The sequence below is a fragment of the Alosa alosa genome, chromosome 4, assembly GCF_017589495.1.
Source record: "Alosa alosa isolate M-15738 ecotype Scorff River chromosome 4, AALO_Geno_1.1, whole genome shotgun sequence".
In the NCBI taxonomy this organism is placed as follows: domain Eukaryota; kingdom Metazoa; phylum Chordata; class Actinopteri; order Clupeiformes; family Clupeidae; genus Alosa; species Alosa alosa.
This window is the reverse complement of record NC_063192.1, coordinates 11,907,848-11,920,425: the sequence shown is the minus strand read 5'-3', so window position 1 is coordinate 11,920,425 and position 12,578 is coordinate 11,907,848. Positions and strand designations below refer to the sequence as shown.

At 40.6% G+C, this 12,578-nt stretch overlaps 1 protein-coding gene across 1 annotated transcript in view; it reads right to left on the bottom strand.

Annotated features, from left to right (window-relative positions):
- The window catches only part of noc2l (NOC2-like nucleolar associated transcriptional repressor), a 36,646-nt gene extending 25,555 nt beyond the window's left edge, over positions 1-11,091 (bottom strand). Inside the window, exons 1-10 of the mRNA XM_048242321.1 lie at positions 11,035-11,091; positions 10,349-10,480; positions 10,027-10,210; positions 9,566-9,670; positions 8,385-8,499; positions 8,123-8,219; positions 6,778-6,856; positions 6,210-6,320; positions 4,720-4,833; positions 1,303-1,491 (exon numbers count right to left, since the gene is read on the bottom strand). Of these exons, the coding sequence (XP_048098278.1) occupies positions 1,303-1,491; positions 4,720-4,833; positions 6,210-6,320; positions 6,778-6,856; positions 8,123-8,219; positions 8,385-8,499; positions 9,566-9,670; positions 10,027-10,210; positions 10,349-10,480; positions 11,035-11,054 (1,146 nt within the window). The 5' untranslated portion in view covers positions 11,055-11,091. The remainder of the gene's footprint in view (positions 1-1,302; positions 1,492-4,719; positions 4,834-6,209; positions 6,321-6,777; positions 6,857-8,122; positions 8,220-8,384; positions 8,500-9,565; positions 9,671-10,026; positions 10,211-10,348; positions 10,481-11,034) is intronic.
- Positions 11,092-12,578: the final 1,487 nt, after the last annotated feature.

Below are 12,578 nucleotides of genomic sequence, written 5' to 3'. Positions count from 1 at the left end.
ACGGGCACTGCACTACTCATCACTAATATCACAAATAGGGTTGGGTATCGTTTGGGTTTTATCCGATACCGGTGCTAAATCAATACTTTTAAAACGGTGCCTGAACCGGTACTTTGTTTTTAAATGTTTTAAATTAAAATGGTATAAAGCATGAATTGCTTTTTTTTATTGATAAGACAAATTTGAACATGAAATTAAACTGTTATGTTCATTTTACTATCAATATCTCATTGCTCCTACGAATAATACATTTAAATGTTAAAACAGCTTGCCATGCATGCACACACAATAGTGAGCTCTGCTTTCAAGTTTACCCCCAGTGTAGGCGGTTTGCCATAATTTATGTTGATGTTAAAACCGCTTGCCATAAAACTGCCAGGTCATGGACAACGGCATTTGCAAGCAAGCTAATCTAACAGGGACTCTATTTTCCAGTTAATTCAGTGTGTTCCCAAATGCTTCAAGAAATGCAGTAGTTTTGAACATGTTAGGCTACATGTCTGTGTTGAAGTGTTTAGATTCCCAGTGCTAGCCTAGTATTTTAACAGCAATTATGGCTATTCGCTAACACCAGTCAGCTGAGTTTAATTAGCGATAACGTACGGAGATGGTTTCGTAGCCTCTTTGACAGCTCAGTGACATCAGTTATGTAACCTACATATTTATGTTTTTGCCAGCTAACTTTTAACATGATCTTCATATTCATTGTGATGCTATATGGGCCTCATGCACATGAAAGATTAATATCATGCCATTATGTTATTTAACACACCGTCACCGTGAAATAAAGTTCACCTTACAACTTTGCTGATAACATTTCAAATAAATGTCAGCACATTAGCAAGGATATTGTGTAATGTATAGGCTAGCCAACTGTTGACGTTGTTTCATAGCCTTTTGCTTGTGTGTAGCTAGATTTTGACAGGAGCTCGCATGTCGCTTTAAAGTAAGCTACTTGGGCTCACGCAAGCTGTCAAACACTGTCTACTCGCCTATGTGGTGCACCCCTCTGGTTTATACATCCAGTGTTTATCATATGTTAGCTAACTGTATCTGGGTGTGTTGCTATCAGAGCAAGACGTTAGAGATGGCGCATGACATGCAGTGATGCCTCGTATAAAAAAAAAAAAAAATAAATAAATAAAAAAAAAAAAAACGCTATTTAAGCACCGAAATGAGGCACCGAAATCCACGTTGTTATTCGATGCAGTTTCTACCGTGTGTCGGCACCAGTGCCATATTAGAACCGTGTTTCGGTGCCCAACCCTAATCACAAAGAATATCATACACACACACACACACCTTCTTCTTCATAGTCATGGCGTTCCTGAGGTGGATGGCCAGCTGGCGGATGTAGATGAACCCGTGCTGGTAGGACACTTGCGTGTCCAGCGCGTACATCTCGGACAGGGTGCGCTGCATGAAGCTGATCAGGGGCAGGATGGTGGGGGAGGTGAACTTGCAGTTCTGCACGTAGGCGATGTACATTTGCTGCAATTAGAACACAAACACAAACTGAGTTAGAACGTGGGGCAAAAGTGTAGTCAGATTGATAGCCAGCAGGATATATTACCACAGAGGACCTACAGAGAGCACACAATCACTGCATATACTTGCAATGCAATACATTTTACCAAAAGTGGGCCCATTAAGGGATCTTACACTAAATTCCATAATTTTCTTGTGTGCCCATTTCCTGTGTTGGGGTGTTTATACAAATGTGTAAACTGATTTGTTGCTAAAATCCAAATGTACAGCATGTGTCTGAAATATCCAAATAGTGTGGAAAGTAAACAGAGGATGCCAATTGTTAAGAGAACTAACCCATGAACATTTCTCAAAATTATTAGTACCTTTTTAAGCTTAAAGGAATGTTTCGGAGCAAAAACAACCTAGGGTCTATTTTCAGAAGCTAACAGGTTCAAAATGTTGTTTGAGAGCATAATTACGTTAATTGGTGGAGTTTTCAGCAAGAACGTTGTTTGCATTAACACCAAATTGTCTTACAGTGAAAGTGAACCGGGCATAAACACACGTCAAAAACAAACTGACAAGTTAATGCAAACGACCTTCTTGCTCAAAGCTGAAAATAGACCCTAGGTCAGGGGTCCCCAACCTTTTATGTACCATGGACCGGTTTGATTCCTATGTTTTTTTCACGGACCTGCGGGGGTTCCATGTTCCATATGTGTTGTGCATGCATTACTTGAAAAGAACTAGCTCCAGTTATGTATGAACAGTGAAGGTAAGGATCTCTTGTGAAAAACGTGAACTTGAAGAAGTTAAAATTGAACAATATGAACTAGGGGTCAACCAATTATCGGCCTGGCCGATTATTAGGGCCGATATTTAGCATTTTTATAATAATCGGTATCGGTCATTTTTTCCACCGATAAGTCGATATTGAAATGGATAAAAAATGAAACGCAAACTCTTTGATCCGGATCAATAAGTAAAGCACCCACTTCCTTCATTTAGCGAATTCCCGATTGATGCACGTTACTGATGCTGTTTACTAGTTAGCCCACTCGGGTGCTGCGCGTCGGGAGTTCTCTGCCTCCGCCTCGTTCGTTAATTGTGAATAACGGGACACCTCAGCGGACATAGTACAGACAAGTCCTAAATTATGCGATAGCGAACGTCAAAAAGTCTAATTGCTCCTTTTTGAAACGGACTGTCAGAAAAGACTACATGCACCCAGGGCCAACCGTAATTTAATCCGACCTGAACAAAATCGCGTCATGAGCTGGCTATTAACATGCCTTTTAGGCTCTCAAAAGTGTAGCTTATAGCCTACACATGGATACAAATTGCATGCTTAAATAGCCTAAGAACTATTTTAAAACTGTTTTGTTAAACTATTCAACCGTAACACTTGCCTTCACGCATGCACCTCTTCCTCTTCCTCTCTCGTGCTCTCACACACGATGGCAAAGCATCCTCTTTGTGACAGGTCCCTTAACAAGCACATAGCCCATTGTGCAGGCCTACTCTGAAAATAATTGCTATCACTCAGCTCTTGGATTAACATGATACACAGGATTTACACTTGCAAAGTGATGCAAGTTGATAGACAATTGTGTATCAAAAGAAGAAAGAAAAGTTTGCATAATTAAATGATTTTTAATTAAATTTTTGCAGCATATAGCCTTTACTATCTACCCCCCTTTTTGACAACTGACATATCGGTTTTACATATCGGTTATCGGCCTTCTGTTTTGGTAATAATTGATATCGGTATCGGCCCTGAAAAAACCATATCGGTCGATCCCCAATATGAACTATGAATATTGAACAACTTGAAGCTAAAGTGTGAACATGCTTAACAAAATATGGGAACAAAACATGGGAACTAAACGTGCATTACGAATATAATCCGTGTGAACCCTGCTTGTTTCCCTGCAACAAGAAGCTTCCATCTGGGGGTGATGGAAGACAGTGACACCCTCAGTGTGTTTGAAATGTCCAGTCGATTGCTAATTTGGTCTTAGTTGCAGTCATTGCCGAAAACCGCCTCGATAATGCGTGGTGGGAAACGTTTTCAGCGCTTTTACGGCTATCTCGGGATATTCTGCTTTGGTTTTGATCCAAAACCCGCCAGAGAGGTTTCCTTATACACACTCTTAAGACCACCGTCATTTGCAATTTCGATCAACTGCTCTTCCTCCTGCGCTGACAAGTTAGGACTATTCGATATTGACAAATGGGTTCGCGGACCCACTCATTGGTTTGCCGTGGATCTTTGGAGGATGGGAAGTAACGCCAAACTCATTTGAAAGCGCAACAAGGTGATCGGCAAGATCAGCTGCTAGAGAAAGGGCCCTGCCTCAGTCTCTCCCAAAACCCCCCACTACTGTTTGGAACATATCAAATACACCCGTCCACTTTCGTCGTCCCCACAAATCAAGCTTGCTTTAAATGCAGCGACTTTTATCTGCCAGTTTAAAGACAGTCGTCATTCTCCCCTGGAGTGACAGGTTGAGGTCATTAAGCAACCCGAATATGTCACACAGGTAAGCGAGTTTTGACACCCAGTCCTCATCACTAAAATGTGCAGCTAACGGTGACTTTTTTTCTGTAAATCTCTGCAGCGGCTCTCAACTCAAACACTCTGGCCAGTGACCTGCTTGTTGCTTGTTTTTGTTGCTCATTCTAGCAGTTTAGCTAACTTCGTGTGACACTACCGCTCGCCAAGAACTGATCAAGTGAAGTGAGCTGACCTGAGGCTGCGCGCGGCGCTGAAGGCAATATGTAAAAGTGTTGAAGGCGGGACAGACAGGCGTAAGAAAATAGACCTTGCAAAATGCAAACATCGCGTGCAATCAAACAACTGCATATAGACCTATGCCATGTAAAAACGTGACATTATTGCGAATTAAATTTAGTTTAGTTTGCATGCATTTTTTTAAAACTCATGTCGTAGGCTACGGCCCGGTTAGGAATGTCCTGCGGCCCGGTGGTTGGGGACCGCTGCCCTAAGTTGTTTTTGCTCCGGAACATTCCTTTAACTTCATATAATTAAAAATTCCACAACTCATCTGAACATGGCTCTAAGTATCACCTCACTCATCCTATAAATGTGATCTACAACAAACACGTCAAAATACACAATTTCTGATTTACCTTTACCTGTACATTTCACTGTCCGTTAGTCCATAAACACATACGCTCAGTTGCTCACTTAAATATATACACACACATATAGAGACACACACACACCTTTAGAACGACACTGAGGTAGACATCCTGCTTGTGACGGCAGATTTTGCTGAGGGCCAGGAAGGCCAGAACCCTCACAGTCTCCTCTCCTGTGCTCCACTGCTTCACCAGGTGCTGCGGGGACGGGGAATCAGAGAGATCATTAACACCAAGTCTACCTGAACAGTCACCTGACTGTACAACTTCAAGACAGGCAATCAGCTACCATAGAAAAGGAAATACTGGAGAACACAATTTCATTTTTGCTGACAATAAATTAAAGTCTGAATGACTTCTTTAACTGACAACAGACCATTTAAACTAGGGCAGCTAAATAATGGCTAGTCAATACAGAGATTGTGATTATTACACAATGATTTTGAAAACCATTCATTCTCTAAATTTTCAAAAGTGGATTTGGTTTCATTTTAAAAGTTATCTTACTGATGAATTTTAAAATAAGTGTAAATACACACACACAGTGCTTTAACTTCATAAAAACTTGCAAAAAGGAATGCGGCAAATTTCGATTCTGGTTATCATGTTCTAATAAGTGTTGGCAAGTCCTAATTAAAATTAAATTCATTGCACAGCCCTAATTTAATCTACTCCCTGACCCCTTAAGAAAACTGAAAATTCTAGATAGAATACAATGCAAGTTGCTTGCTATGGAGTTGTTTTGTATGCATGTGGCCAGTAGGGGGAGCTGAGAGAGCAATCAGCTCAGCTGAGCAACACATGCATGTGATGAGGTTGGTTTCAACTTCAGTAAGATTCGACACAGTTTGTACAGACACAGGTAAGATTAAAAAGTTGGAGAGTTATATTCATGGAGTATAGTCTTGGGCCAAAGACTTGCCCTGCACATTTGTAGCCTACTTTACATAGTGCTGCCAGTTATGTTGACACACTTGATGGCTTGGGATAGCCATCATGTGAACAGAATTACTATCGTCGATAAAAATTAGTTTATTTTGAAAAGCGCAAGGCATCATTTTTTTTTCAGGGACAAATGGCATTCCTTGATGTCACTCACTGAAAACAAACTGCTTCAGGTGATAAGATGTTACCTGACCCTCGCCAGATGAATTTCGCTCTGCCTAGCTCCACTCATCCATCTGGAACCAATCCATTGGAATGGTGTTTCAGAAGGCTGGGCCTAATCAAAAAATGCTTGCATTTGATTGAATAAGCCACTTGTCCGTCATCTATTGACGTGCTACTTCAACCACTCACATCGAAGCCAACCCGTGACGCTGATAACTCCACTACGTCACATCTATGAAACTCCCGCCCTGCGTCCTGATTGGCTGAACCATAAAGTCGGTTGCAGAAATCCCTCTCAATGGAAGAGGTCCCAGATGGATGTGAGTGAAGCTAGGCGGAGCTAAGCGGAACGAAATTCATCTGGCGAGGGTCAGGTTAGATAAGATGATCTCTGCAATCAGATCTGCACTGGTTTCTACGCTCGATTGATAAATGAGGGCCAGTGTGATGACAGGATGGTTTACCTTCAGTAATATTCGGCACTGTTTTGCCAGACACAGGTAGTAGGGCACCATCTGGTGAATATGACGGAGAACAGCGGCAATGACTGTGGCTTGAGTTAGACTGGACAAGAGCTGTGAACAGATTCATGGTGCACAGGTCAACAACAGTGATTCACATGTATTGACAAGCATGTATAGTAAATCCTGAACACTTGAGTTGGCAGTTGCTCTAGGACACAAAATTTCACAAACAGCCACATTTTTCCTTAATACTGCCTAAAACAAAAATTCTCAAAGCTACTACAATTACTTCAGTTAATTTTTTCCACAACAAACACTTTCAAGATCCTGAGGGGTATACTACGAAGCAAGGTTACTGGTTTACCGAGGTAACTTCAGGAGTAACCACCGATGTTGAACAACAAGGAAACAATACGTAAACTTTATAAACAATAGTGGCTTAGTGCAGTGTTCTTTTAGTGTTCAGCGGTTACTCCTGGTTAAGCACTGACCTTGCTTCGTAGTATAGCCTTCTCGAGAAGGGACTGACTTTGTATGTCTGGATGAGTAGGTTTGTACTTTTCCATACCTGAATGAGACCACTAAGGTACATTTTGATGTCAAGCATGTTCTTCTGCCACCTCTTACTGGATGATGGCAATATCAGTCTGCAAATAAGAAAAACAAAACAATGGGGACTTAAAAAACGAGGGGTGCATTTCCTTGTCGACACAATACACACAAGCTGTTTTTAGATAGAGATTGCGCAAAATGTACAGCGAGAAGAGACATCTTTATGCCGAATTATTTGTCTAAAAAGGAGGTGAAAAATTGCCGCCTTGGTGTGAGTGTTCACATACAAGCCGGCATGTTGAGGAGCCAGGAAGCAGGGCCAAATAGCAACATGAAGCGTGACGTGCAACTTTGGGCCAGAATAGTAACGCATGGGAACAAACGATGCCCTGGTCATACCTGTGCATTATTTTCAAACAATGATAGCTTTCACATGCATCAGTTTAGCTGGAGATTTTGCCATCACTAATTTTGCCCCCACCCCTTTTGACTGCTGAAAATAAAATGTGATACAATGAACAGAAAGCCTTCAATGTGCTTAATCGCCATGTAGCCTGTTAAACAAATTAATGCATGAAAAAAAAGTTGTGGGTCACGTTAGTGAAGGAGACGTTGCTTGTCCCTGAAGACGAGTCAGATGTAGGTTATACTGTAGTTAAGTTGGCCTATATGTAGTTGGCCATTCATCTAAAAATGCTTTTCTAATGGATGCCAGAAACTGCTATCTAATTATAACAGTTTATAAGGGTTAAGCCTGCTACCATTGTAAGTTTTGGTTTGCCAGGTCCATATAGGCTACAGAAAAGTGTTTCTGAAGAGAATGTTTAGTCAATTTAGTCAGACCTGTGTGATAGTAGAATATGGCCAAGCTATCTCTATCTCTAACTAACTCATATCGAGAAGAATTCATGACTGAAATAATGGTGGACTAACTATGGATAATTGTGGATAACTTGCAGTAGACCATAGAGGTAAGAGTTCATTGTCATTACATTTAGCTGTGTTTGCTTGTTTGGCTTCATAGCATGTTGCTACTTTGTTTGTTTTAAACAGTGACATTAGGTAACATATGTGGTGTCATCAAAACACCCGTCCAGATTCCCCCATTCTGCCTTGATGCTTTTACACTCATGCCGAAACCAAATGTTTCGCCTCTGTGACTACTAGCCTCCTTGGTGGTAAAATTGGCGGGCCACGTCGACCCCCCCATTTCACCTCGAAAACCGACAGGCGATCCGGCAAAAAGGCTATATATATATATATATCGCGGCAAATCCAGTAAAACCGTTTACAGTTAACTTATGCTTAACCTGGTGTGGTGCCACCTGTGAGGAGTAAGTGAAGAGGCAAATTGTCCTTACTTCTTCTGGTCTTGTTTCTCAAGTGACTTGAGGTCAAGCATCCTCTGCAGAGCCACTGGGATATCTCTTATGCAGAACAGCACCAGCGAATTGAACACTACACAAAGACATTGGAAACAACAGACAGTACACAGTTACACATGCCTTTTGTCATTATGGAATGACAATGTTAGCTAATTCTTCAACTAACACATTGCACATTACGTTGCATTATGTTTGCACACATTACATATCCCTGCACACAAGTCGACTTTTGCATTACCTGCACTATCGGACACAACGTATCGGCACTGGTCATCACTCTCGCCTTTCGTTGTTGCTACAGCGCCTTTGAAAGCCTGAGTGACTTCTCTGAAGAGTCGTTGGGAGGGTTCAGCCTAGAAACAAAGACAATTATGTTTTGAAAGTGGCTCAAGCCGAGCCACAGACAACAAAAATTACAAAATGATTTACGTAAGCCACTCACGGCCAGTATTACAAGTTTTTCATGATTATTATTATTTATTACCAGTATTAAACAGTTTCCAGCTTCTGGCATATATAGTTAATCTTTTCTACATTCTCTTTTTTACATTCTTCTATGAGAAAGTAAGAATAATAGCTAGCTAATGATAAGTCACTAAAACATATTTAATGAAAGCACTTAAGGTCCACAACATGTCACACAGTAAATGCAGTGACAGACTCATGTCACTAGTCATGGGGTGTTTGCAACAGACCAGGGGGTATACTACGAAGCACGTTAGACATATCTAGGCCATCTAGACATATTGAGGCTTCACAATGCCCTGACTCAGGGGTATAAGTTAAGCGATACTACGATAGCAGTTATGTGATATATTTGTCAAACTAGGCTTTCAGCTCAGATCTGTGCACATTCTCGGTGTTGGGATGATGCTGGCCAATCATGAAACGTGGAGATGCACAAAACTGCTTATATTAAAAAACAATTACTTCCGCATTTATGAGCGATAGCATAACCTACACTGCTGTAATTTTTAGTGTATAGCCTATAACATCAAATAAATCTATTGCTATCAGATGTTGTATGGTATGCACGTCCATAGTGGCATATTTGCACGCACAACACTATTAAAAACACATTTGAGATCCAAAATAATTGTAGAGGCGGAGCTCCACCTGTAAGATATATGACAGAATCCTCCATGTGAGATAACTTCGGTTTTCAAGATAATTGATTGGTCAGGTGGGCGGTAGTTTTACACAATTTGAGCTATAACTTAGCACATAACCTGCTCCCGACCAAGTTTGGTTGACAGCATAAGACGGCATGGTGATACAGCGACGCTGAAACAGAGCTACTGCCGTGTCACAGCATACCCTGGCTTTGAGCGCAACATACCTCGCTAACCCACTAATCGGGATTCGTAGTATAGCCCACAGCTATTTGTTTTTTAAGCAGTTCATGAAAATAACCCTCACTCTTAGAGCTGCTTTCCACTCAGCGATCATCTTCTCTGTGACTGGGATGGATTCAGCTTTCTTCGACTTGGCAGGTACATCTTCTTCCTCATCAGATTTGGCCTCCTAATGGGAATATAATGAAAATGTTCAAAAGAAGTTTTTCCTATAGAGTTAACTTATGATAAACAATAACAAGCAAAACCAATATGGATGATTTTTCCTCATTGTTACAAGAATGACTATGCATACCTCTCCTCTCATAGCACCACTTACAACAAGTCTGGCTGATCCTAGCACTTACCAGCTGTCTTGAACTGACACGTAACTGTTAAAAACAGCACTCACTAATGCACTTATTCTTACTGTACTCTAAATTGTGTTAAAATTGTTGAGAATTGCTTTAAAACTTAAACTGTTTATCCTTGTTGTTAGTTGCTTTGGCTAAAAATGTGTCAGCCAAATGTAATGTAATGTAATACCTCTAGTTCAGAGGGTAGCGTGTGATACTTCTCCTCATCCTCATCCTCTGAGCTGTCTGAGTCGTCAAAGTTCAGCAGCTTCTGGTCATTGGCCTTCAGGAACTTGTAGAATTCTGGATCCTTTGCCTGAAGCCTAGCCAGCTGGTCCTTGTGCTCAGTCGCCTTACCTTTCTTCTTGGGGATCCTACAACACAGCGAAGTTAGCAAAAACAAAGAAACAGTGTGCTGGTACTGTCTAAAACTAAAAGGTTGTAAAATCGTACATTGAAGCATGGACATCTAAGGACTTCAAATCAGACTGTACACAGCATACAATACTCACGTCTCCTGAGGGTCAGTTTTCTTCTTCTTGCCATTCTGTTGGATATGCTCTTCTCCATCCGAATCAGAGTCGTCTCCGTCTGAGTCAAAGCCAGACACCAGGAACTCATCTACGGACAAGTCTTTCAACTTCCTAAAATAAGTCAATAAAAAGTTAAAGTAAATCAATAACCATTTACCAACAGATTACCATCACAACTTAATAAATCGCGTCTAGTTTGCTAATCAACAAGGTTTCGATAGCATTCGTTACACTTGCAGCTGTGACATAAAACTTCACAAGACTATTGTAAATAACAAGGACCAGTTGATTAAACCAGCTAACTAACATGCTCCCATACACACTGACTGATGAGAGCTATCGGGGTGAAATGATCTCATCTACATAGCAAATAGTATGATACAGCGCTAATACTGAGGAAATTACTTATTTGTATTCAGTCTCAGACTTAAACATGTCATAACAACTTTCCAAAATGTGTCCAATTTAAGTTAGCCAGCTAACTTAATGAGAAGGACATCTTAGCTCACAAGAGAATATGGGTCCACTATAAACAAAACTCTTGTCTTAGCTGTACGTTAGACTAATTAATATGAACCCCAGCATAATGATCGACACATTCCTACAGGGTACACTTCTCAAATCCACGAATTTCAGTATAATTTGACACGTTTTCCTTATCTTACCTCTTGTGCTTGCTTGCCATGCTGGATAGAAAACGTGCCTACAAAACGAATACCCACAATGCACCGCGCAGCAGTGACGCACTCAAACCTAACTTTATGTTTACGGTCTAAAAATAATGATTTACTAATTCAGGCGGTTATGTTTCACCATTTAGCAGAGTAGGCTAACAGTGACACCCTTATAGATACTTATTTAAATAGAAAGTAGCCACCTGTACACATGCCCCACCAGTGGCAATAAAAGACTAAATGTTTTGATTGAATATAAAGAAAATAGCCTATATAATGGAAGTGGTTTGGTGTTTTTATTGAATTAGGTGTGGAATATTCAGGTGTGGAAAACTATGAATGAATAGCCTTTTTTCAGATTGTCTTAGACTTTCAAACAGAAAAACTGTTTACTCTGGGATAAGTTTAGTTAATTTACTGGGCTTTAGCCGGGTTAAAACCAGACTCATTGCTAAATGTCTTGTTAGCAATTCTTGTTGTGCCTACAACTCCAGCCTGAATAGCTCTGGACCAATATGAATGCAATGATGCTGAATGAATTAATCGGGGTAATTAAAATGTCTATTTATTACATTAGCCAAAACAGAATCTTAATAACCTGAGGGTATATATGGCAAGTAAAAACAAAGACATATTTCTGACTTTCTTTAGTAGGCTAACTTAGTGTTTTTCATGTGGTGAAAATCGTCTGTAGGTTAGCCTAAAATCTAGCCTGACGAGCCAGACCCACATTAAAATGTAGGGTCTGGGCACTCACCATTTGCAGTGCTCAGTCCGAGGGGCGGGATAATCAGTTGTCTTTCAAATTCCCTCTGCATGCAATAGGACAGCGGCAGCGATATGAGTCCCATGCGTTTCCCACCAGCGGAGCTAGTTGGCTAGTTCAAACGTTTGCCAACTTAATGAAAGCTTAACTCGTGTCACACTGTTCGCCAACAGCAACATCCATCTTATTTGTTTTCAAGTAGCAGGAATTCAAGCCAAACCGTTTGCAACTCTGCCATCAATCATTATGTTAAGCCCACCTAACGACTCTATACACGATTTCATTGGCCTGATTAAGTTTCGATTTCTGGAGCTCACAAGCCAACGTAGAGTTGCTAGACTAGTTGCTGCCGCTAGGGGCGCGTCTAGATATCTAGGCCAGTGTTTCTCAAACTTTTTCAGATGAAGGACCACTTAACCAATAAAAAATAAACACATGGACCACCTAGGATAAAAAAAAAAAAATGAGACCTACTTCAACAGTATATTAGCCTACACTATAGGCCTACTCACTGAACCACCTTGCTTATTGTGTTTGCACTTTGCTTATTGTGTCAGAGGATTCATATGAGTTAAACTGGCATATCTTACATAGACAGTGTTGCAGAACTATTTTTTTACATTTTTAATTTAATTTTAAACTTTATTTGATATATAGGGACAGTGTACACTAATTGCCATTTTATCAAGAAAATGTAAATGCACCCAATTATAGCCAAAAGGCTAGTTTCCATTGGTAGTCCCCCTGCCAGAAGGAGCATGGCAAAATT